Source organism: Triplophysa rosa, unplaced genomic scaffold (genome assembly GCF_024868665.1).
Source record: "Triplophysa rosa unplaced genomic scaffold, Trosa_1v2 scaffold47_ERROPOS492357, whole genome shotgun sequence".
NCBI classification, from domain to species: Eukaryota; Metazoa; Chordata; class Actinopteri; order Cypriniformes; family Nemacheilidae; genus Triplophysa; species Triplophysa rosa.
Genome location: NW_026634486.1, coordinates 67,040 through 93,105, shown reverse-complemented (window position 1 = coordinate 93,105; position 26,066 = coordinate 67,040). Strand labels below are relative to the sequence as shown.

The 26,066-nt window shown below is 45.8% G+C and overlaps 1 protein-coding gene across 1 annotated transcript; it reads left to right on the top strand.

The window, feature by feature from the left end:
* The first annotated feature begins 1,437 nt into the window (after nucleotides 1-1,437).
* LOC130550923 (5-hydroxytryptamine receptor 3A-like) lies at nucleotides 1,438-22,323 on the top strand. The gene is made up of 9 exons (XM_057328453.1): nucleotides 1,438-1,487; nucleotides 4,592-4,770; nucleotides 4,849-4,893; nucleotides 4,989-5,095; nucleotides 16,905-17,077; nucleotides 17,801-17,961; nucleotides 18,247-18,457; nucleotides 19,665-19,793; nucleotides 21,260-22,323. Exons 1-9 carry the CDS (start codon nucleotides 1,439-1,441, stop codon nucleotides 21,505-21,507), a joined length of 1,302 nt encoding a protein of 433 aa, XP_057184436.1. The 5' UTR covers nucleotide 1,438; the 3' UTR covers nucleotides 21,508-22,323.
* Nucleotides 22,324-26,066: the final 3,743 nt, after the last annotated feature.

Sequence of the window (26,066 nt, the reverse complement as noted above, 5' to 3'; positions counted from 1 at the left end):
TAATAATTAATTTATAACAATAAATAATGTAATTTATACAGTGTATCATTTAATGAAAATTGCATTGTATTTGTGATAAAAATAAAAATGTATTCCTACTGGAAACATTGAATATACTATTCAAGACAAAATAACAACAATTTTATAACTTAATACCTACATTAAATTTTCTACAGTATATTATAATAAAAACTACATACAGTATACAGCAATATTACAGTTATAGAGGTCAGACCCAAAATTAGAATGGTTAGAATAGCTGGTGTGTTCCATACAGCTATTATCTATAAGTTTATCTTCAGTCAGGTGTGTGAAGTAAATTTCAACCACAGTGCCCTTAGTTATCTCATATAAAACATTGTGAAGCCTTTCTGACATAAATTAATATAAATCTACTATACTATTTAATACATGAAACTGATTTGGGGAAAGAGAACTAATGACTTGTTAAAGACTTGAAGTTTAAACTTGAGGAGGACTTGGACTTGATTGTCTTGACTCGGGACTTGACTTGGACTTATCTGTCTTGACTCGGGACTTGACTCGGACTTATCTGTCTTGACTCGGGACTTGACTCGGACTTATCTGTCTTGCCTCGGGACTTGACTCGAGACTTGCATGCAAAGACTTGAGACTTGCAAAGCAATGACTTGGTCCCACCTCTGGGCACCAGCATGATAATGTTGAAAATTGAAGGATCTCTTCAATTGAAGGAGCTGACACACACAAAAACATGTAGGCCTACTGTACTGATCTCCGTAATGGTACATCAAATAAAGATTTGAATAATTATGCTTTTTATTTAAAAACAGCCAGATGAATTTTACCCTCCAGTGTTTGTGTTGTAGGACAGTCTGATAATTTGAAATATGATAATCTGGCACATTCTCTGCACACAATGCCATTTCTTTCCCTAAGGAAAATCATCTCGTATTACAACTGGAAAAGAATTGTTCCTAAGAGGATTATATATAAATTGTATATGTACACAAATTAGTACAAATATTTAAACATTTATATTTCAATTATTATATAAGGCATTTTATACCCCGACGTGTTGCTTGAATAATACAAAATGCATTTCTCTAAATGTTCACATAGTCTAAACTTGATCAGCTAAATAAATCAACTTTTGATTTAAATTGTTTATTTGTTCTAAAACTAGAGCACTTTTTTTTATTCAGCAACCCATATTCATGACTAATATGATCACTGGAAGGTAACTATATATATATATATATATATATATATACATATATATATATATATATATACTGTGTATAATATGTTGCTTTATAATTATTAAATTACAATTTGTTTGCTTTGCCTCACACTTGCTGTGTTGTGGAAGAAGAACAGTAAGATCAGCAGATGGGGCGTTCCTCAGTATAAATATGACCAAATGACAGCAATGCTCAACCAAAATCACCTCCAACAGATGGTGACCATGCTCCTACACTGGCTCATTTATTCTCTTGCATCAGTATGTAAGTATCTTTTAAATAAAGTAGTTATGAATAATATTTGTTACAGTATCACAGTAGAAAGTTCTAAAGACGCTTTAATATAAATGTATTTTTTTCTATGAATATATTATTATGTCAAGTTTGTTTTAGTTAAAGTCTTTAACAAGGTGTAAATTTGTTTAGGTTCATGTCTATGTGGCCGAGTGTATGCAGAAGGATGAATCTTTTAATACAGAAAATCCAAACTGAATTTTAGATACTCACTGTTTGATTGGAAAACATAGATTGATGAATGAGTTGTGTTATATAGTTGTGTTCCCTATCAAAAGCTACTCTCGATGCTGCGTTTCAAATGCTATGGGAGAACATTCTTTGTTCGACCAGTTGTAAAGCACGTGTGTCAAACACATTAAATAACCTTGGCAGGTGATGTGGCTAATTACCACCGCACATGCAGGTTATAAATACACGTGATGCAGGACGCGACTTCAGGTTCTTTTTTCTTCAAGGACCGCTTTGTGTGTGTGTTGTAGAGAAGAAATCTTCTCTCTTAGCCAGTTTTTTTCTAAAAACTTTATGGCTGTTGCGTCCCTCCATGTAAGAGACTACTCTCTGAGTTTGACTCCCATGAGTTCTGCTTTGAGTGCTTGGGGGCTGAGCATGCTGCTCTCGGGCTCGAGGGAGAGTGTGAACATTGTGAAGTGTTTGACATCAAGGTCCTTCGAGCTTGGCTCGCGTTTTTTAAAAACTCTCCCTTGTTAGCTTCCTGGGGATCGTGCCGCGATGTGGCTGACGTACGTGAGATGGGTTCGCCTTCCCTCGTGCACTCGCCACACGGCGAGGTCCTAGCGCCCGCCTCTGAAGTGTTCGACAGGTTGGGTTGCGGTCTTAGATGGCCGTACAGCCCAAGGGATCTGGAGAGGTCATCTTCTCGAATGGCACATCAATTGCCTCAAAATGATGGCTGTATTTCAGGACCTGAAATACTTCCTCCGGTAGTTACGAGGCTACCATGTCCTAGTGCGGGTGGACAACACTTCAGTAGTCTCGTACATGAATCACCAGGGTGGGCTGCAGTCGCGCCACCTGAACAAACTGGCCCAGCAGATACTGCCTTGGGCAGATGGCAAATTCCTGTCCCTCAGAGCGATTCACATCCCGGGGCATATGAACGTGGGAGCAGACTTGCTGTCCAGACAAGCTGTGACGAATGGGGAATGGAAACTCCACCCCGAAGTGGTAAATCAAATCAGGGAAAAATTTTACGAAGAGGTTGACCTCTTTGCTTCACGGGAGACAGCACAATGTCCCCTCTACTTCTCTCTGACTCTTCCTGCTCCCCTGGGTCTGGATGCAATGGCCCATACGTGGCTCAGACTGTGTCTTTTTGCATATCCTCCGATAGCTCTGCTCCCGGGAGTCCTGGCGAGGGTCCGTCAACAGGGGTCTCGCCTCTTATTGATAGCTCCCTGTTTGCCGACCAGAGTGTGGTTCTCGGAAATAGTAGCCCTCCTCGACGGCTTGCCTTGGGCGATTCCAGTCAGGAGAGATCATTTGTCTGAGGTGCAGGGGACAGTGTTTCATCCCTGTCCCGAGCTCTGGAAACTCCATGCCTGGCCCCTGAAGGGAACGAGCTGAGAGGTGCTGGGCTTCCGCACGATATAGTGGAGACTATTCTAAGTGCTAGGGCTCCCTCCACTAGAAGGAGCTACGCCCTTAGATGGAGTGTTTTTCAAAGATGGTGCATGTCACACCACGCAGACCCAATTCACTGCCAGATTGTTTGTGTTGGAGTTTCTGCAAGAGAAACTGACCTCAGGGACAAACCCCGGTACCCTCAGGGTTTATGTGGCAGCCATTTTGGCCTTCCACACCCTGATTGATGGGGTTTCTGTTGGAAAACACCCTTTAGTCGCCCGCTTTATTCGTGGAGCGAGGCGGCTGAGGCCTCCTTCTAGACAGACAGTCCCTTCATGGGACTTAGCTATAGTGGTCGAGGGCCTGGTTGGCGCCCCTTTCAAACCTATGGAGTCAGCACCTGTCAGGCTTCTGACACATAAAATGTTTTTTCTAATGGCAATCACTTCTCTTAAGAGAAGTGGAGATTTGCAGGTCCTCTCAACCTCGTCATCCTGCTTAATTTTTGCCCTTGGGATGGTCAAGGCTATTCTGCATCCTCACCTGAGTTATCTGCCCAAAGTTCCGTTCTCCACCGTGCATCCAGTTGTTATTGAGGCCTTTTGCCCTCCGCCGTTCATGACGTCAGAGCAGGAATGATTACACCTACTGTGTCCAGTACGTACTCTTCTTAATTACGTCCACCGTACCAGCCAGTGGCGTATATCGGAGCAGCTTTTCATATGCTATGGGAGCCGCAACCGTAGAGCGGCTGCCACCAAGCAAACGATGTCACATTGGGTGAGGGATGCTATTGCTCTGGCATATGAGGCGTGTGGTCAAGCTTCACCTCTAGGAGTCAGAGCTCATTCAACAAGGGGGGTTTCGTCTTCTACGGCCTTAGCAAGAGGTGTCCCCTTGCAGTAAGTGTGTGATGCGGCGGGTTGGTCCTCTCCACACACATTTGTCAGATTTTATAGTCTGGATGTCCATGCTGCTCCAGGCACACGCGTCTTGTAGTCTACAACTCAGAGTCACGTCTGAGTCCTCCTCTCGGCTTGTGCACACACACCACACAACCTTGGGGGGTCCAGACACTTCCAGTGCGGTGGCGTTGGTATTCTCGTTCCCATAGCGTTTGAAACGCAGCACCGAGAGTAGCTTTTGATAGGGAAAGTCTCGGGATACTTGGCTGTAACCCTGTTCCCTGAAAAAGCGGGAACGAGATGCTGCGCCTCAATGCTGCACTGTAGGCGTGCCTGGACATCCTTTCAGACAAAGTTGGAACCTGAAGTCGCGTCCGCTTCACGTGTATTTATAACCTGCAGATGCGTGGGTCACCTGCCGAGGTTATTTAAAGCCAATTCTTGGCGTGTTTGACACACGTGCTTCACAACCGGTCGAACAAAGAATGTTCTCCCATAGTGTTTGAAACGCAGCATCTCGTTCCCGCTTTTTCAAGGTACAGGATTACAGCCAAGTAACCCGAGACGTTCTCATTTCTACAGGGTTGATATCTGCTGATGGAGAATTATGCAATTCTACAGAATATTTTAAGGTTTATTCTGCACTTTTTGAAAAGCTTGGCTTGCTCGAGAAAAAAGAAATTACATTTCGACCCCTAAGAGAACAAAACGATCCCACAAATGTTTATGTGGATCTGTATGTGACCTCCATCACAGATGTGGTATGAGTCAAGAACAATTTACCTTCTCATTTAAGATATTAAGCAGTTTCATTACTCAACATTTGCTTTCATCCACAGAACGAAAAAGCCCAGAGCATCTCGACACAAGTAAGATTACTCACTGTGAGTGTTTTAAAACCCTTCTGTAACTCCACACACAGTTTGCAAAACTTTGTCACATGTTGAATGTGCATCTGAATGTTGAAACATTTTTGCAGTATTGGATCACTGAGATATCTTGGAACTCCTCAGAATTTTGTAACATTGACCGATTTGTTATTCAAAAAGATTTGTTTTGGACTCCAGACACGGTCGTCCTGGAAAGGTAAGAACTATTCAAAACTTTTCTCTGACTTTCATTAATAGCGATAGATGCAGGGGTACAGATGTGCACAACACAATGAAATTGAGAACTGTTTCAGTTTTTTTAACACTGCACAAACATTTGAACAAAATACAACCAAGAGAACATTTATAACTGAATCACAATGCACAAAGCAATTTTTTTATAAGACATAGTGATTATATGCATAGTGAAGTTTCAAAAATGAAAATTGTGTCATGAGTTCCCTTTCTGTCGGTCTCTCGACGTTGTGTCGAACCGACAGATTGGGGTTTGTCTTGAGAACCTATCATCTTCTGAATATTTAGAAAAGGGCAATGAAAATTGGCGAATGAAATTTGCATGCCGGACTCCTCCCCGGATATCCGGGTATAAGAAGGAAGCCGGCGCTCATTCATTCACCTTTTGTTCTTCAGAGCCTACGCATCTGATGAGCGACTCATCGATTTTCAGTGATCTAATCCTGCTGGATTCTATGACGTGGTGCAGCGGACGGTCCCTTCCTGCAGCGACTCTCCCCTGGGCGTCTCGGCAGTTCCGGAAGTGTCTGAGCAAATTTTTTTTCTAAAAGAGCAAATTTCTCCAGCATGGCATGACCCGCTGTTCTCTTGGGTGCGAAGCACTCATTGAGGAAGGGAACAGACACGATGTCTGCCTCAGGTGTTTGGGTCTCCGGCACGCTGAGACAGCCTTTGTGGATACGTCCTGCCCGCACTGCGGGCGGATGGCGATCCAGACGTTGCGGTCACGGGTGGCTGTATTCTTTTTGGATAAAGCCACCACCTTGTCTGCTACCCGATCCGTGACGACAGTGGCTACACGGCCCTGCCGCCCACTTCGGTTAGCTCCGGGGGTGATATGGGGATCACTGTGAACGTTAATCCGCCAGCCGCAGGCTCACGGACTGTTCACGCCCCGTCTCGCTCATCTGACCGCTCCTCAAGAGACGGTGCTACCCCGTCTTGTTCCTCCGTCACGTACTCGGAGGTGCGTGACAAAGATGAGATGTCGATCGCAGCATCGGAGGGCGACCTCTTGGCATCCGACCCCGACGATTCCTCGGAGCTCCCTCCCCCGGGGGGTCGAGCCCAGGAAGAGGCGGACATCGAGATGACAACCATGATTTTCTGGGCCGCCGCGAGCATTGGGCTGCAGTGCACTGCACCGCCTTTACCCCAGCGCTCGCGGAGGGATATGTTGTACCTGGGGTCTGAGCGCGGCTCCAAGCCTCACCCAGCTCCGGTCCCATTCTTCCCGGAAGTGCATGAGGAGCTAAGTAAGACCTGGAATGCGCCCCTCACAGCCCGTTCCAGTCATAAAAGCTCAGTCGCCCTTACTTACCTCAATGGTGGGGCGGCCAGAGGCTATGTCGAGATTCCCCAGGTGGAGCGTGCTGTCGCATTGCACTTGTGCCCGCAGACGGCGGCCACCTGGAGAGCTCGGCCTAGACTCCCATCCAAGGCGTGTAAGTTTTCGGCATCTCTGGTGTCGAAGGCTTACACTCCTGCGGGTCAGGCCGCCTCCTCCCTCCACGCCATGGCCATCCTGTAGGTCCACTAGGCCAAGGCATTGAAGGAGCTCCACGAGGGTAAGACCGACTCAGCGGTAATGCAGGAACTCCGTACCGCCACCGATCTCACTCTACGGGTGACTAAGGTGACGGCACGGGCCCTGGGTCAGGCGATGTCCACCATGGTGGTCCAGGAGAGGCACCTCTGGCTAAACCCTGTACAGATGTGGGACGCCGAGAAGGTTCGCTTTCTTGATGCCCCCATCTCGCAGGGTGGGCTATTTGGTGACACCATTGAGGATTTCTCTCAGCAGTTCTCAACGGTGAAGAAGCAGACGGAGGCCATCAAGCATATCCTGCCCTGCCGTGACTCGGCCACCTCCAGGCCTTTGAGATCCCGAGCGGCGTCTGCTTCCCAGCAGCCCCGGCCCTCTTCGACTCCGGCTCCAGTGCCCCCTTCCCAGGCTGCCTCCCTGAAAAGGACGTCGAAGAGGAAACCGCCTCCCCGTCAGCAGCCGTCGCAGAAGCGGCCATGACGGAGAGACCCCAGGGAGATCGAGGCCACCATCGGGCTCGAACCCAGCCACTCCATCGCTGGGTCGGATAGGGACGGTTCCTGCCCCGTCCTACCATCTGCTGGTCCCCTCCGGGGGGCCAGCGCCCACTTCCTCACAAAAAGAGTTTCCTTTCTCTCGGTTATCACAGCCGTTCCCACCCTCTGGTCGACGGTGGACAGCAACTCGACGTTGCGTCTCGGCGAAGCGCAATGTCGAGTATAAACACCAGCCCTCAGCACTCTCAGACAGACTGTTGAGCTGGGCAGTCGCCAGGCAGGAAAAACAGCAGAGCCGATCTCCTCCCCAGGGGACCTCCCCCGGCAAGGAATCTGTACTGCTAGCCATCGAACCACCCCCCGGGGGGGGGGGGCGATGAAGAAGATCAAACCTCTAGTCCCCCTGTCACGGTTTCTGGGAGCTTGGCTTCAGCTTCCCAGACTGTCAGGCTGGCAGTCAGAGGCAGTTTTACCTCAGTCAGAGGCAAGGATGCTCCGGTACTTCGGGCAGAGGTCGCTCCCACCATCGAGCCCGTCCCACCAGCCGAGATGTCCAGCGGGTTTTACAGCCCATACTTCATTGTCCCCAAGATAGGCGGGGGGTTGCGCCCTATCTTGGATCTGCGTGTTCTTAACAGGCACCTACACAAGCTGCCTTTCAGTATGGTCACGCAGAAGCACATCCTGACGTCCATCAGGTGTCAGGACTGGTTCATGGCAATCGACCTGAAGGACGCGTACTTTCATGTCTCGATCCTCCCTTGACATCGGCCGTTCCTACGGTTCGAGTTCGAGGGACGGGCATATCAGTACAGGGTCCTCCCCTTCGATCTGTCCCTGTCTCCACGGGTCTTTACGAAGGTCATGGAAGCCGCCCTCCTTCCCCTCAGGGAAGGAGGTGTGCGGGTACTAAACTATCTCGACGACTGGCTCATCTCGGCTCAATCGCGAGATTTGTTGTGTACACACAGGGACCTGGTGCTCAGACACCTAGATCGGTTGGGGCTACAGGTCAACTGGGAAAAGATCAAGCTCTCCCCCGCGCAGAGCATCTCCTTTCTCGGTATGGAACTCAACTCTGTCTCCATGTCAGCGCGACTGACTACAGAGCGCGCCCGGTCAGTGTTACTCTGCCTGAGGCACTTCAGGCAGCCAGCGGTCCCCCGAAACAATTTCAGAGGCTCCTGGGGCACATGGCAACGGGCACGCAGTGTCGGGGCGGTGGACGGGCCCCCTCCTGCGTTGGCATATCAACTGCCTAGAGTTGTGGGCTGTGCTACTTGCACTGAAGAGATTCCAACCTCTCATGCAGGGCAAGCACGTGCTGGTCAGGTCAGACAGGACAGCTGCCGTGGCGTATATCAACCACCAGGGTGGCATTCGCTCACGGCAGCTAACACGACTCGCCCGACGCCTCCTCCTCTGGAGTCAGCAGGTGATCAGCTCCCTGCGAGCCATACACATCCCGGGCGACCTGAACCAGACAGCAGACTTGCTTTCTAGTCAGTAGACAACTCGCGGAGAGTGGAGACTCAACCCCCACGCAGTTCAGCTCATATGGGAGCAGTTCGGCCAGGCGCAGGTGGACCTGTTTGCCTCCCCGGACTCCACCCATTGTCCGCTTTGGTACTCCCTGACCGACGGTCCCCTCGGCACAGATGCCTTTGCGCACAGCTGGCCGCGGGACAAGCGGAAGTACACCTTCCCCCCAGTGAGCCTCATTGCACCGACCCTGTGCAAGGTCAGGGAAGAGGAGCATCAAGTGTTACTAGTTGCGCCTTACTGGCCCAACCGGACTTGGTTCTCAGAGCTGATGCTTCTGACAACAACTCCCCCCTGGCCGATTCCCCTGATGAAGGACCTTCTTTCTCAGGGGAAGGGCACGTTTTGGCATCCCAGGCCAGACCTCTGGAACCTCCATGTCTGGCCCCTGGATGGGACGAGGAGATCCTGGGCGGCCTACCCCCAGCGGTGGTAGAGACTCTCACGCAGGCTAGGGCTCCGGCCACTAGGAGGCTGTATGCCTTCAAGTGGTGCCTCTTCTCGTCCTGGTGCTCTTCTCGCGGAGAAGACCCACAGAGATGCTCGATCACGTACGTACTGTCCTTTCTCCAGGAGAGACTTGAGAGAAATCTCTCCCCTTCCACACTGAAAGTGTATGTTTCCGCAATCGCCGCACATCACGATTCAGTTGCTGGCAAGTCTCTAGGACAGCACGACCTCGTCACCAGGTTCCTGAGGGGGGCAAGACGGTTGAATCCGCCTCGCTCACGAGGCCCCCCTTCGAGCCCTTAGGAGAGGCCGATCTTTCTCGCCTGTCGATAAAGACGGCCCTCCTGGTTGCGCTCGCCTCCATCAAGAGGGTAGGGGACCTACAGGCATTCTCTGTGTCCATGGGTTGCCTAGAATTCGGGCCTGGAGACTCTCACGTTATCCTGAGACCACGGCCCGGCTACGTGCCCAAGGTTCCCACCACTCCTTTCCGGGACCAGGTGCTGAACTTGCAGGCGCTCCCCACTGGGGAGGAAGACCCAACCCCATCCATGTTGTGTCCAGTACGCGCACTGCGCCTCTACTTGGACCGCACGTAGAGCTTTAGAAGCTCTGAGCAGCTCTTTGTCTGTTTTGGAGGACAGCAGAAGGGAGGGCTGTCTCCAAACAGAGACTGGCGCACTGGATCGTGGATGCCATCGCCACGGCATACCGGTCGCAAGGTAGGCCCTGCCCCTTAGGAGTTAGGGCACATTCCACTCGGGGTGTCGCCTCCTCGTGGGCACTGGCTCAGGGCACTCTCTGGCAGACATTTGCAGAGCTGCGGGTTGGGCTACACCCAATACCTTTGCGAGGTTCTACAACCACCGCGTAGAACCGGTGTCAGCCCGCGTCCTGCAGGGCAACAGGTAGGATCGGCAACCGCTAGGGCGTACGCCTGCGAAAGCCCTTCCCCCTCCGGGGGGAGCAGCGGCAATTCTGCCTCACTTCTTTCCCCTCGGGTAAAGAATAGGCATTCCATCCATCACTAAGCACCCTTCCAGGGGGCAGGCTGGGCAGAGCAGCCCTGCCCCCTTAGGCCGGGGAACAGTTGAGTTATATACCACATAGCTCTAACCGGACCTAGTGCTCCAGACGTGGTAACCCCCCCTCCATGGGCTGTTTCGTCTGATGTATCCTCATGAATGGTTCCCACCTCGGCAACCCATGACCTCCCTAGGTGGTCTCCCACCTTGCGGTTAACTCCTGCAGTCCGCACATTTTCCCATGAGTTCTCCACTGATGGTGAGACCATGTGGTGTCTCCACTAGTTCCTCCCTTCGGTAGGTAGTGGTCTCTGCAGCGTTTTTCCCCCGGGGGGAATAATGCTTACCCAGTGGCCCTTACGGAGCCGGGTGGCTTCTCTCTGTTTAGAGAAGTAGGCCTCCGCCTGTGACGGCCGGTGGCAGGGGCTTCCCAACTTTGTGGAAAAGCTCTGGGTCCCCCTTCCTCTCCACTGGATGGTCATAATTTCGCGCTACCGCCCACGTCTGACTCGCCCAGGCCAGTCAACGTCGCTCCGCTAGAGATTGTGACGGGGCTCAGTGTTGTGGCGTCTTTCATAGGAACCCCAATCTGTCGGTTCGACACAACGTCGAGAGACCGACAGAAAGGGAACGTCTTGGTTACGGATGTAACCTCAGTTCCCTGATGGAGGGAACGAGACGTTGTGTCCCTCATGCCACAACACTGGCCGCCCACCCCAGCGGTTGGGGAGGATGCTTAAGGCTCCTCAGACCAAAGGTGAATGAATGAGCACGCCGGCTTCCCTCTTATACCTGGACATCCGAGGAGGAGTCCCGCATGCAAATTTCATTCGCCAATTCTCATTGGCCTTTTCTAAATACTCAGAAGATGATAGGTTCTCAAGACAAACCCCAATCTGTCGGTTCGACACAACGTCTCGTTCCCTCCATCAGGGAACTGATGTTACATCCGTAACCAAGACGTTACTCACTCTCTAGTTGTTCCAAACCTGTATAAATGTTTTTGTTCGAATGAATGCAAAAACAGATATTTTGAAGAATGTTAGCAGCACCTGAGATTTCTGGGAAACCATTGACTATTATAAAGGGTTATTTTATATAATACCACAGGGATGTGGAATGCTTCATTCTGATTGCCTGACGAACATTCTACAGGGGTGAATTATTTCAGTCAAACTGACACCTATGAAGTAGTTCCAAATCTGTTGACCGAATTACATTTCAATATCACTGCGGCAAGTTTAACTGAATAAGGTTATGTAGACTACTGTCCACCACTGAATAAAGATCTAACAACAATCAAAATGACAGGTAATTTCCGTAAATGTTCATATTTATGGACAGCATCACACTTTCAACAACAACACCAGGTGGCAGCGCTGTGCTGGAATGTTGCTAGATTGGGCGTGTGGGCGGGTTACCGCCCAATTGGGCTTCTTTTGAACAGGTTAGGCCGGAGAAAAATGCATTGGGCATTTTGGACAAAATTTGGGCTGCTTTAAAATTAAAAACCTGCCCAAGCAGCTTGCCTATTCTTTGCTTTTTATTAGTCAAATTATTTCAAAACGTTCGAAAATAATGTGTAGTGCAGTCATAAACATATTATTCCTTAACACAGCCCTTATTGGTTCAGTTTAACCAATCAGGTCTGGGATAGGGAGACCTCACCTGTCAATCAATCTACAGTTGAGATCATGTGATACCTCATGAGTGACGGGGTTTTGGCGCGATAAAGGACCAGATTTTGTATATTGAAGCGATCGCAATGCCAAAGTGGCCCAAATATATGTTGCACGGTAGGGAGAGTAACTCAAATCTCACAACGTGGATTACACATGTGGTGACAGACAACTCGAAGACTTTGTAAATATAACTATAGCTGAATTGACAGCAGTTGAATGTTTTAATACAAATCAAACTGAATATGGGATTCAATGAATTGCACATTTTTGCCTGCCGTGGGTGGAAGAAGTTCATGAACGAGTTGAATATGCCTACTCAGCTTTCCGAATCAGATTAATTATAGTGGGCACTTTTTGCACAAAATGTGTTTTTTTGAGGGTTAAAGTCATTGGTTAATTTCTTGATTGTGGCTTTGAAGTCGTTTCTGGACATAATAGTCATATTTTCTAAATCTCTTTAATGCTATGTTTGATAAGTTTGACCTGTTTTCTTGGTTTAATTATATTTTTTCATCTTGCCATAGTTCGTTTTAAGGAGATAAAATGGTCATTATTATCGTTTATTGACATTGCAATACATTTCTATTGCATTATTTTGGCAGTTAAAATTTGGGCTGTTTTTTTGTTGGAGTGGGCAGGTTTTATTATGCCTTTGGGCTGGAAATTATCTACCCAATCTTGCAACACTGGTCCAGATGAAAAACTAAAGCGTATATTGTACACGACACAATCAGTGGGTTAAAGGCGCAGTTTTTGATTAACAGCGGCCACTAGCGTTGTATTATAGACTTGCCAAGAATCGCTCAGTCCAAACACGACGGTGGCCACCACAGTACATAAAGATGTCGTTCTCATGTTGACGCAGGGAAAAGATTTTGCGGGCATTAGAAAGATTGTAGAAAGAGCGATGTCTTATTACATAAAATAAAAGGTCTGTGGATTTTAAGTTTAAAAAGAAGGATAAAAGTCAGGCAGGAGGTAGGACCTGCGCTAATATTATAAAGACTTTACAGCAGAGACACGTTAGGACCCGCGGTACTAAGGCTTTTAGCCGATATACTCATAGATATCTATGGATATATATCTATGAACTATGTTGTTGTTTTTGTTGTAATATTATCTGTGGGAAAGAGCAGTTTTGAGCGTCATTGTTTATCTGGAACCGCTTTAATATTGTACTCGTCCAGATACTGGAGAGCGCGTTGGCGCTAAAACTGTAGAGAGAGCGAGAGCATGTTTTACTCTCTTACTCAATGATGAATAAACTTACATTTAATCCGCGGGTCACATACGTTCCGAACCATAGAGTACGATCCACACGGATCCCGCGATCCATTTCACCACGATACCGCAGCGGAGAGGAAGAGGAAACGCGCATTGTAGAGTTGTTTGTCCGTTTAGGGCTGCTGTACAAAACATGGCAGCGAATTCAATGTATGTAGGGCTGCTCTGTATGTAGATATAAACAGCTTATTCTAAGGTATTACAAACATAACGGTTCATTATGTAAGGTTTTTATACACCTCTGAAGAAATAGTTTTGCATATTATATTGCGTTTCTGTCAATAGATCCTCCTAAAAACGTTGTATTGTTCCTCTAAAGAACACTTAAACAAGAAAATAACAAAAAACAGCTTTCCCAGCTAACATAAGGCTGGCGGACCAGTGGCGGGCCACCGGTGGCAAAGTTGGCGATCCACCGGCGGGAACCACCTGCGGGCCACCGGCTTTTTACTCCTCGTTTTTCCAGCGGTCCACTGGCGGCAGCCACCATATTTCCACCGGAGGTCCGTTGCTAAGTCGCTGGTTTATCATTAATGTTTGCTGGCGGCCCACGGTCGGTCCACAGTTTATAATCGTTAAATCATGCTAACCAAAATGTCATTCAACACAAAAAACAATGTTCAATAACAACTGCAAATTTAATATTTTAACAGATTAAATACACAAATGCATTACATTTATCAGACCAACACACAAATACAGTATTTGTACCCATATGGAAGTTATCCATGTTTTTTTTTACAGCATTTGCAGTAAGACCATACAAAATCTACTACAAGGATTGATTGTTGTAGCGAAACCACAATAACTATGACATTACTACAACATATAGAAAACCTATACAGACTTTCACCATTGTTTCAAAAGCATCAGAACCATTTTTAAAACCTTGATTTGAAAAAATAAAAAAATATGATTACATGGTTGCAGTGTTACCATAGTAAACATCTTGGTTACGTATGTAACCTCAGTTCCCTGATGGAGGGAACGAGACGTTGTGTCGAGCCGACAGATGGGGTTCGCTCTTGAGAACCTATCAACTTCTGACTAGTTTAGAAAAGGCCAATGAAATTGGTGAATGAAATTTGCATGCCGGACTCCGCCCCCGGAAATCCGGGTATAAAGGGGAGACGGCGTGCTGCATTCATTCACCTTTTGTTCTTCGGAGCCTTCACACTGATCGACTTTGAGACTTCAAACTCTATGCCGAATTACTGCTGGAATCTTATGACGTGATGCAGCGGACTGTCCCTTCCTGCAGTGACTTCCCCTGGGCGTCTCGGCAGTTCCAGAAGTGTTTGAGTTGTTTTCTCTAAAAGAACAAATTTCTCCAGCGTGGCATGTCCCTCTGTACTCCTCAGTGCAATACACTCATCTAGGAGGGGGACGGACACAATGTCTGCTTCCAGTACGCTGGGGCAGACGTTATGGATGCGTCCTGCCTGCACTATGGGCGGTTTGAAGATTCAGACGTTGCGTCACGGGTGGCTGTGTTCCTATGGGACGCAGCCACCACCTCGTCTGCTCCCCGTTCCGTGACGGCAGGACTACGGCCCTGCCATCCGCTACGGCAAGCAGCGAGGGTTATATGAGGATCACTGTGAGCGTTAATCCACCAGCCACTGGCTCATGGACCGTTCGCACCTCGTCTCGCTCGTCTGACCGTTCCCCAGGAGATGGTCCCACCGTCTTGTTCCTCAACCACGTATTCGGAAATGGTGCGTGATAAGAACTCTGTCTCCATGACAGCACGGTTAACTACCGAGCATGCACAATCAGTGCCGAACTGGCATTCGCTCACGGCAGTTAACACGACTCGCCCGACGCCTCCTCACATGGAGTCAGCAGGTGATCAGCTCCCTGCGAGCCACACATATCCCGTGCGATCTGAACCAGACAGCCGACGTGCTGTCTCGTCAGTTGACGCCTCGCGGAGAGTGGCGACTCCACCTTGTGCAGTCCAGCTCATTTGGGTGCAGTTCGGGCAGGCTCAGGTAGACCTGTTTGCCTACTTGGACCGAACACAGAGTTTCAGGAGCTTTTAGCAGCTCTTTGTCTGTTTTGGAGGTAAGCAGAAGGGGAGGGCTGTCTCAAAACAGAGATTGGCGCACTGGATCATGGACGCCGTCACTACAGTGTACCAGTCCCAAGACCGCCCGTGCCCACTGGCAGTGAGAGCTCACTCCACCCGGAGTATAGCCTCCTCGTGGGCACTGGCTCAGGGCGCCTCTCTGGCAGACATCTGCAGAGCTGCAGGTTGGGCTACGCCCAACACCTTCGCGAGGTTCTACAGCCTCCGCGTAAAACCGGTGTCAGCTCGAGTCTTGCAGGGCATCAGGTAAGACCGGCGGCCGGTAGGGCGTATGCCTGCGAAAGCACCTTCCCCTCTCCTAGGTGGGTCAGCATGCTATTTTTGCCTCCCATTCCATCCATCACTAGCACCTCCTGCGAACGGGCTGGGCAGAGCAGCCCTGTCCCCTTAGGCAGGGTACCAGCTGAGTTATCTACGCACAGCTCTAACCGGACCTAGTGCTCCAGACGTAGTAACCCCCCAGCAGGGCGGTTCCATCTGATGTATCCTCATGATTGGTTCCCACCTTGGCAACCCTGACCTTCCCTAGGTGGACCTCCACGTTGCGGTAAACTCCTTCAGTCCATACATTCCTCCCATGAGTTCTCCCCTAAACTGCGAGACCATGTTGGTATCTCTACTAAACTCCTCCCTACGGTAGGAAGTGGTCTCTGTAGCACATTCCCCGCTTGAGGAAGTAGCGCTTACCCAGTGGCCTTACGGTACCGGGCGGCTTCTCGCTGTTCAAACAAGGCTGCCACTTGTGAGGGCCGAAGGCAGGGGCTTCCCACCTTTTCAAAAAGCTCTGGGAGCCCCTACCTATCCACTAGGGATTGTGACGCGGCACAGCGCCGTGGCATTTTCCATAGGAACCCCATCTGTCCGTTCGACACAACGTCGAGAGACCGACAGAAAGGGAACGTCTTGGTTACGAATGTAACCTCAGTTCGCTGATGGAGGTAACAAGTCGTTGTGTCCTTCATGCCACAAAGCGTGCCGCCCGCTGCAGCAGTCGAGAGAGCCGTCTCCCTTTTATACCTGGATATCCGGGGGCGGAGTCCGGCATGCAAATTTCATTCACCAATTTCATTGGCCTTTTCTAAACTAGTCAGAAGTTGATAGGTTCTCAAGACGAATCCCATCTGTCGGTTCGACACAACGTCGAGAGACCGACAGAAAGGGAACTTGACTTTGCTTTTTGTAATTAGGAGCTTTTAATTTTTCTATGTATTTTTGTTTGTTCTCTTGAAATTGTTTTCTTTTGTGCAGCACATTGGTCAACCCAGGTTGTGTATAATAGTGCTATATAAATAAAGATGACATTGACATTGACAAAAGGGAACCCACTGAAACAGTGTTGCGCTTTGCAGTGTTCCGCACGTTGTTTAAGTGACATACACCGGTAATGCCGTATATAAAAAAATCATATCATAACTAAAATACACACCGGTATTCGGTATGAACCGGTATATCGCCCAGCACTAGTTATATGGCACTTCTTGGGGTTCCACACAAAACCATCTGAGCAGAGGTGCTGTACCTTTAAAAAGATATGGTGCTGTACATTCCCCTATGAGCCAATTAACAACTTTCAGTGCTATTTAGCATCATTTTCTTTAGAGTGTATTGTCTCCAGTGATGAATATTTTTTGTTTTTTTGTTCTGTTCTTTTAGCATCAAGACAGAGTTTGCAGCAATAGAGCCTCCATATGTCAGGTTATATGATTTTGGCATGATGGACATGTTTGACTTTTTAACTCTGGTCACTACCTGTAAGATGGACCTGCACAGTTTTCCCTTCGACACACAAATCTGCAGTCTATCCCTACGATCTTTAGCGCATTCAGGTAAAATATAAAGTATAAAGCCTAAGTCGACTGATCGATGTGTGAAACAACATACTTTGTTAGAGTATAGCTATTTAAACCACCAAATACTGACATCTGACCTACCAGAATGGTATAAAAACCTTTGATAAAAACAGTTTTATTTGTAGATTATACATACACTGTCACACATTTAAACAATGCAGTATTACAATTTTAAATTGAATCAAATTGTTTGTTCCATATTAACTTGCTTTTTGTCCAGTGATCTGACTTTCTGCAACTCACATAGCAACCAACTGTGATGTTATGTACACTGTAAAATAATGTAATTTCAAAAAGACCGCACATTTACAAGGAAAATGGGGAACGCATGTAATTTTAGAGGAAAAAACGTTATTTTACAGTTTATTTCTGGCGCCTCAGCTGTGCAACGCTACTCAATCCTGGCCCTCGCGCCCCTCCACACAAATATTTTGTTTCAATACTTAGAAGAGAAATGTATCAGTGTATTACAATATCTTATATATATAATACAATAAACTGTTTCATTTATTTCACCATCCTACAAATATAGCAGATTGATGGGTGAAAAACCAACAGCAACAAACACCAGCTGGGGTTTCCCAGTGATCCAACAAACGTTCTATGGTGTTTGGATCTGTGAGAATTAGCTTTTAGTCTACGCTGTTTAAATAATAAAACTCGTAGTTATGTTAACTATTTGTTCATATTTTCCTACAGATGATGAGCTAATATTCGCTCAGTCCGAATCTTCACAGGGGCTTACCTCTGAATCTCAACGGATCTTTCAGACCCAGGGAGAGTGGGAACTTCTCGATATAAATACATCTACAAATAATTCTTACGCTATGTGGGTCTCACAAAGTCAAATAATATTTCAGGTACAGGGCAAAAAACAAAATCCATTATGATGCTAATGTAAAACATTTATGAATTAAAGCTACATTTTTAAATTAGTTTATTGTTGTCTTATGGAAATTATTCTGTTGTTTGAGGAAGAGCAACAAAGCCTCAATACTATGTGTCTTAGCGACTGTTACTCTGTACGGCACACAATGTTGACAACCACTTTTATTTAAGAAAATGACCAGTTCCATTAATTCAAGTGAAAACAATCCCTACTAAGGTTTGCTGTATTCTTTAGAGTTTATATCCCTACATTGCAGATTACCATCAAGAGGAGACCTCTTCTGTATATTGTCAACTTAATTGTTCCCGTATTTTGCTTCCTGGTCCTGGATGTGGCCTCATTCTTCATAAATGCATCTGTATCAGAGAAGCTGGGCTTTAAAGTGACTTTGCTGTTGTCCATTTCTGTGTTGCTGCTCATTCTTAATGAGAAGCTGCCATCAACTGCCAATGACATTCCATTAATTGGTAAGTCCACGTGATTGACTACAATAATGTATTATATGAGTATTAAAAGGCAGCATTAAAGGTGCAGTCACATTGGACTTGGAGCATGTGAATATTTGTTTGCTGCACCTGCGAATATGGGCGGGGAGGAGGATAACGCAAACCAAGCAGCCGTATAATGTAAAAGTGCAACGTGATCTATCTTTGCTTTTCTGTAGAGAAAGGTCACGCCGTGAGTCTGTGACAAATCCATCTACCGGTCAGACAACTTAACGTGATGCGAATTTGCAGGCCACAGCTCACCAACCTTGAACTTTGGAACGTGACCGCGCCTTAAGATCTGTGTCAGTTATTCGCCTCTTCAATCTACAGACCCTTCTTTTTCATAATTAGAATCACCACCTCATTGGCATCTCACAAAATACAGTATATACTGAATAGAGGGTATGCACGTGTGTGGTTATGAATATCAAGAATCGCAATTCCGTGCAACATTTGAGTGTCCAGTAATACCTGATTCCTTTGTATGTTTTATTTTTCGTCGTGTTGACACTACATTGGGTTGTCTTAACGGTTACTCGATTACAGAATTTAAGACATTAGTAACACAAAGGTTATTCTGCAAAACTGCCTTTACAAATGTGAAAAGCATTGTGAAAATAAAACTGTAAAGCACATCACCAGGAGGGTTACTGTTGTACAGTATGTGAAATATAAGCCCAAGTTGTGTAGTTCCTATATTCAGTTCCCATTGCAGTTACTCACTGAAACTAGATGTAAGAAAGTGGCTATAGAAAGTGTGATTGGTCCATTTTGCAATCAGAGACTCTTTCAGAGACCAAAGTTTCTCCTGTAAGGCCTGACAAAAATACTTATTCGTCACAGTTTGGTTTAGTTCTTTCTGTAGTTTTTTGTTTTTCTTGTACTCCTTGTTAAGATTATCATTTCGGGTTAATCTTGTTTAGTCAATAATCCTATATGTTTTTTGTGATTTCTGACGGAGGTCCCATTAGATAATGATTGTTAAAATCTTCCTGTTTATTTATATTACCAGTTTTGTTCTTTTTTTTTCTGTCCACGTCATCTGTTTATGATAATTCTCATGTTTCCTGGTTAATTAAAGTCTCTGTATATACATTTTCTGCATTAAGTGTTTGTGATTGTTTTGGTAAACACACTCATCCTGTGACAGTTTAAGTTTTTCTTTACAATATGCTTTTTTTCACAGGGATTTACTGCAGTGGAGTTTTTACGCTAATCGGCATTAGCATTCTGGAGACCATCTTTGTGAATGTCCTGATTCGTAAAGGAGAAGACACCAAATCAGAAAAACCAGCAACTGCAACTGGGCAAGATGGTAAGTACTTTTACAGTATTTTAATATATAAATATATAGTATCTCACAGAAGTGAGTACACACCTCACATTTTAGTAAATATTTTATTATATCTTTTCATGTGACAACACTGAAGAAATGACACTTTGCTACAATGTAAAGTAGTGAGTGTACAGCTTGTATAACAGTGTAAATTTGCTGTCCCCTCAAAATAACTCAACACACAGCCATTAATGTCTAAACCGCTGGCAACAAAAGTGAGTACACCCCTAAGTGAAAATGTCCAAATTGCGCCCAATTAGCCATTTTCCCTCCCCGGTGTCATGTGATTCTTTAGTGTTACAAGGTCTCAGGTGTAAATAGGGAGCAGGTGTGTTAAATTTGGTGTTATCACTCTCACTCTCTTAACAGTGCTTTGTTAGTTCTGTCAAGATTGGAGAAGGCAGAACCCAAGCGCAGGCAGCAGTGGTGTACACGAGACTTTAACTAACACAAAAACACAAAGCAAGGACCCACGAGGGGGTAAAACAACAAAACCGGGGAATACCATAATACAGACTTAACAGGAACACTAAACTAGACTAAGACAACACTTGACACACACTAGACTAGACTAGACTAAGATTGACTGAGGAGCAAGATAGACACAATGTCTTTCCACACGGCATGAATAATACAAAACAAACAAGCACAGGACAGCAAACACAGGGGCATTAAATAGGGAAACTTACAAGGGATAATAACAATGGGCAGGTGTGGGGAATCACACACTGGCGGGAAGCTAACGAGGAAACGAGGGGGGGCCGGTCAGGAGACGAGACAGGAGAACACATTGCACGCCAAAACAAACAATGCCATGTGTCATGACCCTGCCACAAGACTAGAAAAGAATGACAAGGTGCGGCAGGATCATGACAAGAAGATCTACTGGACCACAAGTGCCACAACATTTTAATGGTAGTTACAAAATGAGAGGAAGGGGTCACAACAGACGGTTGTTTGTAGGGGGCTGCGATTGGAGTGCCTGTGATGACCGCTGTCCACCGTCAAAGAAAAGTAAAAAAAGTTTTTGATACAAACGTAGATGTTTTGAAAAAAATGATATGTCATGTGTGCAACAGAAAAAAATATCTCTGTCGTCATTGTTATGGGTTATATTATAATAAACAAGAGTCAAATAGTTTAATAAGCTTCATGTTGTAAATTGGGGTAATGTTTTTTTAATTGAGTTTTGTTTATTTATAACCAAAAAAGTTTACAATTTCATCCATACGTCTTTATAAAAAATATTAAAATATTTTGATTTCTGTAAAGCTACTTTGCTGTAATGTACATTGTAAAAGCACAATAAAATAAAATGAAACGACAAAAAATTGTCCAAAATGTTTTCAGTTTTAAATTAAGATTTGAGGTTAAACACAAACACAAGAGTTTGTTTGAAAAGAATTGCATTAATCCAGAGCTATGGTTTGTACTTGCTCCAACAGGTGGTGTGAGAGACTTGAATAACTCTCTAGACACAGTTACCAGTGGATATGAAGAGGTGACATGTATACTCAACATTCTGAAGCTGATCCTCATGGAGTTTCGTGCTGTTACTCAACAACACCAACCAAAGGAGTCACTGTGCTGGATTAGAGCAGCAAGAATTATAGATGTGACCTTCACTGCTATTTACATAATCACCATTGTTGTGTTTCTGTCTCTACTTGGCAAGGTTTGGATTGTATTGTAATATCCTCTTATACATGACCTGCAACTCTGGACCTGTTTATAAGGGTAGTTATGCAACTTTGTTTAGTATGACATATTCCTTTATTTAATCCAAGTTTAGTTTGATTTAGTTTTATTATGACTTTACTTAATCCTAATTTACTTTATTTTTATTCATACTGTAGTACTTGAGTAAAGTAAGAAAAATGCAGTTGTCCTACCTTGTATGTATTCTCCCATATTTACTCTCCCACAGCTTTGGCTAAGGAACACTATATACTCTATATACTATGTTTACTATATGAAAATATTTATCCAAACCTATTATAAACCTTTTGAGTAGATGCATGTTTAAGTATTATTACATTGCATATGAACCTTTTCTTTCAAGAAAAGAAAACACAGAATGGTCTTGTTGTAATAATGTTTTATTGTGATAGAGTATAAAGGAGAAAATAATGTATTAACAAGAATGGCATCTGTTACCCGAGAGAGCATCATTCCATTCCCTCAGATAAGGAGTTGTCTGTTGCTGGCCAAGCAAAGGAGAACGCAGCGTCGAAGAATCCGAAGATGAATAATAAAAGAGCAGGTGGCATTATATAGACAATTGATAAAGGCGTTGACTAATCTCAAGATGACATCAGAAGAGTGGGGGGTTAAGAAACTGTCTATAAAAGACTGAGATGAGATAATTTCATCGGAACAATCTCTCCGGTGCTAGATGCTTACTGGGTTGCCTTGAGCATTAGATTGATATTTGCAGACTTTATGCTTTTATTTTATTTTATTAGTTACAAGTATATTGATTGTAACCTTGAAAATTGTTATTAATAAAACCTATAATTATAAAACTACAAGTAAGTCTGTTGACTGACATCTTTGAAGTATACTGATTACGGGGAGTACGTATTTCTAAACGGATAATTATAGGCTTTGAAGTATACTGATTACGGGGAGTAAGTATATCTAAACGGATACTTATAGCCTATGACAGTTTTGACTATCTTTATCTACTGTACCCTGAGAATAAATAGGCAGAGGGTAAATTCAATACTCGGAAACAATACCTTTATTTAATTCAAGTAATAAACATGTATTTAAGACTAAAGTCCTATCTACTCGAACGGCGAGGACAGACACAACTTTCATTCTCAAGATAAAATTGCCCTAAAAACATCAGTGGCGGCTGGTGCTAATTTTTTTTGTGGCCATTCCAGTTCAGCGTTTGTTGAAATTTAACAAAATCAAACTTCATTAGTGACAAAGTCATCCAACACCAAATGTGAAAGACTGACAGCATGACAAGATGCATGAAAACGTCTCGGTTGCTACTGTAACCTCTGTTCCCTGATGGAGGGAACGAGACGTTGTGTTGAGACAGAATTGGGTTTGAACTTGAGAACCTACAGTGGCAAGAAAAAGTATGTGAACCTTTTGGAATTTCATTGTTTTCTGAATAAATTTGTCATATAATGTGATCTGATCTTCATCCAAGTCAAGGGTATTGACAAACATACAGTAATGTGTCTAAAAGTAATAACACACAAAAAATCTGATCTTTCATGTCTTTATTGAACACATTCATTCAACATTCAAAATGGCAGTGGAAAAAGTAAGTGAACCCTTAGAATTAATAACTGGTTGACCCCCCCCCCCTGGCAGCAATAACCTCAACCAGGCGCTTCCTGTAGCTGTGCATCAGACCTGCACATCGTTGAGGAGGAATTTTAGCCCATTCTTCCTGGCAGAACTGCTTTAGCTCGGTCATATTCTTTGGACGTCTCATGTGTATGGCCCTCTTCAAGTCAATCCATAACATCTCTATTGGGTTGAGGTCTGGGCTCTGACTTGACCACTCCAAAAGGCGGATTTTCTTTTTCTGAAGCCCTTCTGTTGTGGACTTGCTCCGGTGTTTTGGGTCATTGTCCTGTTGCATCAACCACCTTCTACACAGATTCAGCTGACGTACAGACATTCTCACATTATCCTGAAGAATTGTCTGATATACTTCGGAATTCATTCAATTTTGCCAATACCGCTGTGGAGTGTCAATGTGCTCTTTTTCAAATTCAGGCGTGCAGCAATGTTCTTTTTAGTACCAGTGGCTTCCTTCGTGATGTCCGAGGCTGCCGTGGATACCCTGCTTGTTCAGTGTTTTACGTATTGTAGACTCATGAACAGAGATGTTAGCAAGTTCAAATGATGCCTTAAAATATTTGGCTCTCATTCAGGGTTGTTTCTTTTCCTCATTGATGAGTCTTCGTTGTGCTCTTGGGCTCTGGGTGCCCACTTCTTGGTAGAGTAGCAACAGTCCCAAAGTGTCTCCATTTGTAGATTGTTTGCCTAACTGTAGACTGGTGAATTTCTAAAGTCTTCGAAATAACTTTGTAACCCTTGCCAGCTTTATGTAAATCAACAATTCTTGATCGTAGATCCTCTGAAAGCTCTTTTTGGCAAGGCATGGCTCACATAAACGTGTTCTTTTGCAGATTAAACTCCAAAAGTTTGAGGGGTTTTTATCAGTCAAAGTAGCTGTAGTCCACACCTCCAAACTTATTATCTTAACGAGACTCCAAGTGTGCTAAAACCTGACTCCAATTAGCTTTTTTGAGGTCATTAACTCAAGGGTTCACATACTTTTTCCACAAGCACTACGAGTTTTTTTTGGTTGTTCTCAATAAAGACATGAAAGATCAAAAACATGTTGTGTTATTATTTTAGACACATTTTATTTGTCAATACCCTTGACTTAGATCAAGATCAGATCACATTTTATGACAAATTTATTCAGAAAACCATGAAATTCCAAAAGGTTCACATACTTTTTCTTGCCACTGTATCATCTCTGATTGTACTTTTAAATGACCAATTAACTTTGGCGAATGGCATGGCATGCCAGTCTCCGCCCCGTGCATACGGGTATAAAAGGAAGATGGAATGCCCATTCGTTCACTTTTTGGGCTGAGGAACCTGAGAGGCATCTCCCGGTCACTGCAGCGGACGGCGAAGCGTGGCGAAGTACACAACGTCTCGTTCCCTCCATCAGGGAACAGAGGTTACAGTCGTAACCGAGAAGTTCCCTTTCTGTCCGTCGCTCGACGTTGTGTCCACACAGAATGGGGTCTATATACGAAATCCCAGGCGCTGCGCAGCGTCACAACCTCCAGCGTAGTGACACTTACTGGCCTGGGCATGTCACAAGTGAGCGCTACTGCAAAACATGACCATCCAGTGGTGTAGTAAGGCATCAACTTGAGAGTGTCAATGACGAGGGGCTCTTACCATCGGCCATCACAGGCGGTGGCCTTCCTACTCTAGAGACGAGATAACCGCCCGGCACCGTAAGCACTGGAGAACGCTACTCCCTCGCTTGAGGGGGAGCGCTACGAAGACCACATACTACCGTAGGGAGATGATACGTGGAAAAACCTATACGGTCTCACCAGAGGGGAGATCTCATGGGAATAGTCGTGCGGGGTCCCAACCGAGGGGTGCACAGAAGAGGTGGAAGTCCACCGAGGGGAGGTCACAGGTTCACCAACAGGAGAACCGAAGAGTGAGGAAACGTCAGATGGGACGACCCAAGGGGGGAGTCACTACGTGTGGAGCACTAGCTCAGGTATAGGGGTTCACCTCGTGAGGGATAACTCTACCTATACTGGGCTTGGTTTACGGGCCACTCCGCGTGGCTCCTAAACCAGAGAAGTGCTTAGTGATGGATGGGATGCTTGTACTTCGCCCAGTGGGGGAAGTAGGAAAACTGAAATAGCGCAATGACTCGCCTGATGAAGGGGAGAAGGAGCTTCGCGCCTGTTGGTACCGTGCAAGACGCGGGCAGACACCGGCTCTACACAAAGACTGTAGAACCTCGCAAAAATGTGGGGCGTAGCCCAACCCGCAGTTCTGCAAATGTCTGCCAGAGAGGCAGCCTGAGCCAGTGCCCACGAGGAGGCTACACCCTGAGTGGAGTGAGCTTTCACTGCAAGTGTGCACAGGATATCTTAGGGTCGGTACGCCAAAATGATTGGACACAGAGAGTGCATGCAGATCCCGTACCCTCTTGACAGAGGTGAGCGCCACTAGGAGAGCTGTTTTCATCGTGAGATGAGGTAGACTGGCTTCCCCCAGGGGCTCAAACGGGGCCCTTCCTAGGCCTTCAAGGACCACATTAAGGTCAATCTGATGACCAGGTCGTGCTGTCCGAGAGACTACCCGCAACAAGTGTGTGATGTGTGGCGACATACACCTTGAGGGTTACACTCTAGCCTCTCTTGGAGGAAGGACAGCACAACACCGATGGCACAACGAACAGTACTTGACGCTCCTCTTCCCTGACCTTGCATAGGAACTATGGTTCTGTCCCTGAGGTAGCGAGAGCAGCCCCCATGACCTTAGTGAAGGCACTGAAGTGCAGGACTTCGTACTGGTATGCTCGGCCCTCGAAAGCAAACCAAAGGAACGGTCTGTGACGAGGGAAAATCGAGGCATGAAAGTATGTGTCTTTCAGGTCGATAGCCACGAACCAATCCTGATGTCAGACGGACATCAGGATGCGCTTCTGCATCAGTATTCTGAATA

What these genes read in the sequence shown, in the direction of transcription:
- LOC130550923 (XM_057328453.1), top strand. Translation starts at nt 1,439, where the DNA reads ATGGTGACCATGCTCCTACACTGGCTCATTTATTCTCTTGCATCAGTA. An exon ending in CACAAGTAAGATTACTCACT is followed by an intron (nt 4,894 to 4,988) that starts GTGAGTGTTTTA and finishes ACATTTTTGCAG; the next exon opens with TATTGGATCACTGAGATATC. An exon ending in GACACGGTCGTCCTGGAAAG is followed by an intron (nt 5,096 to 16,904) that starts GTAAGAACTATT and finishes CTGTTCTTTTAG; the next exon opens with CATCAAGACAGAGTTTGCAG.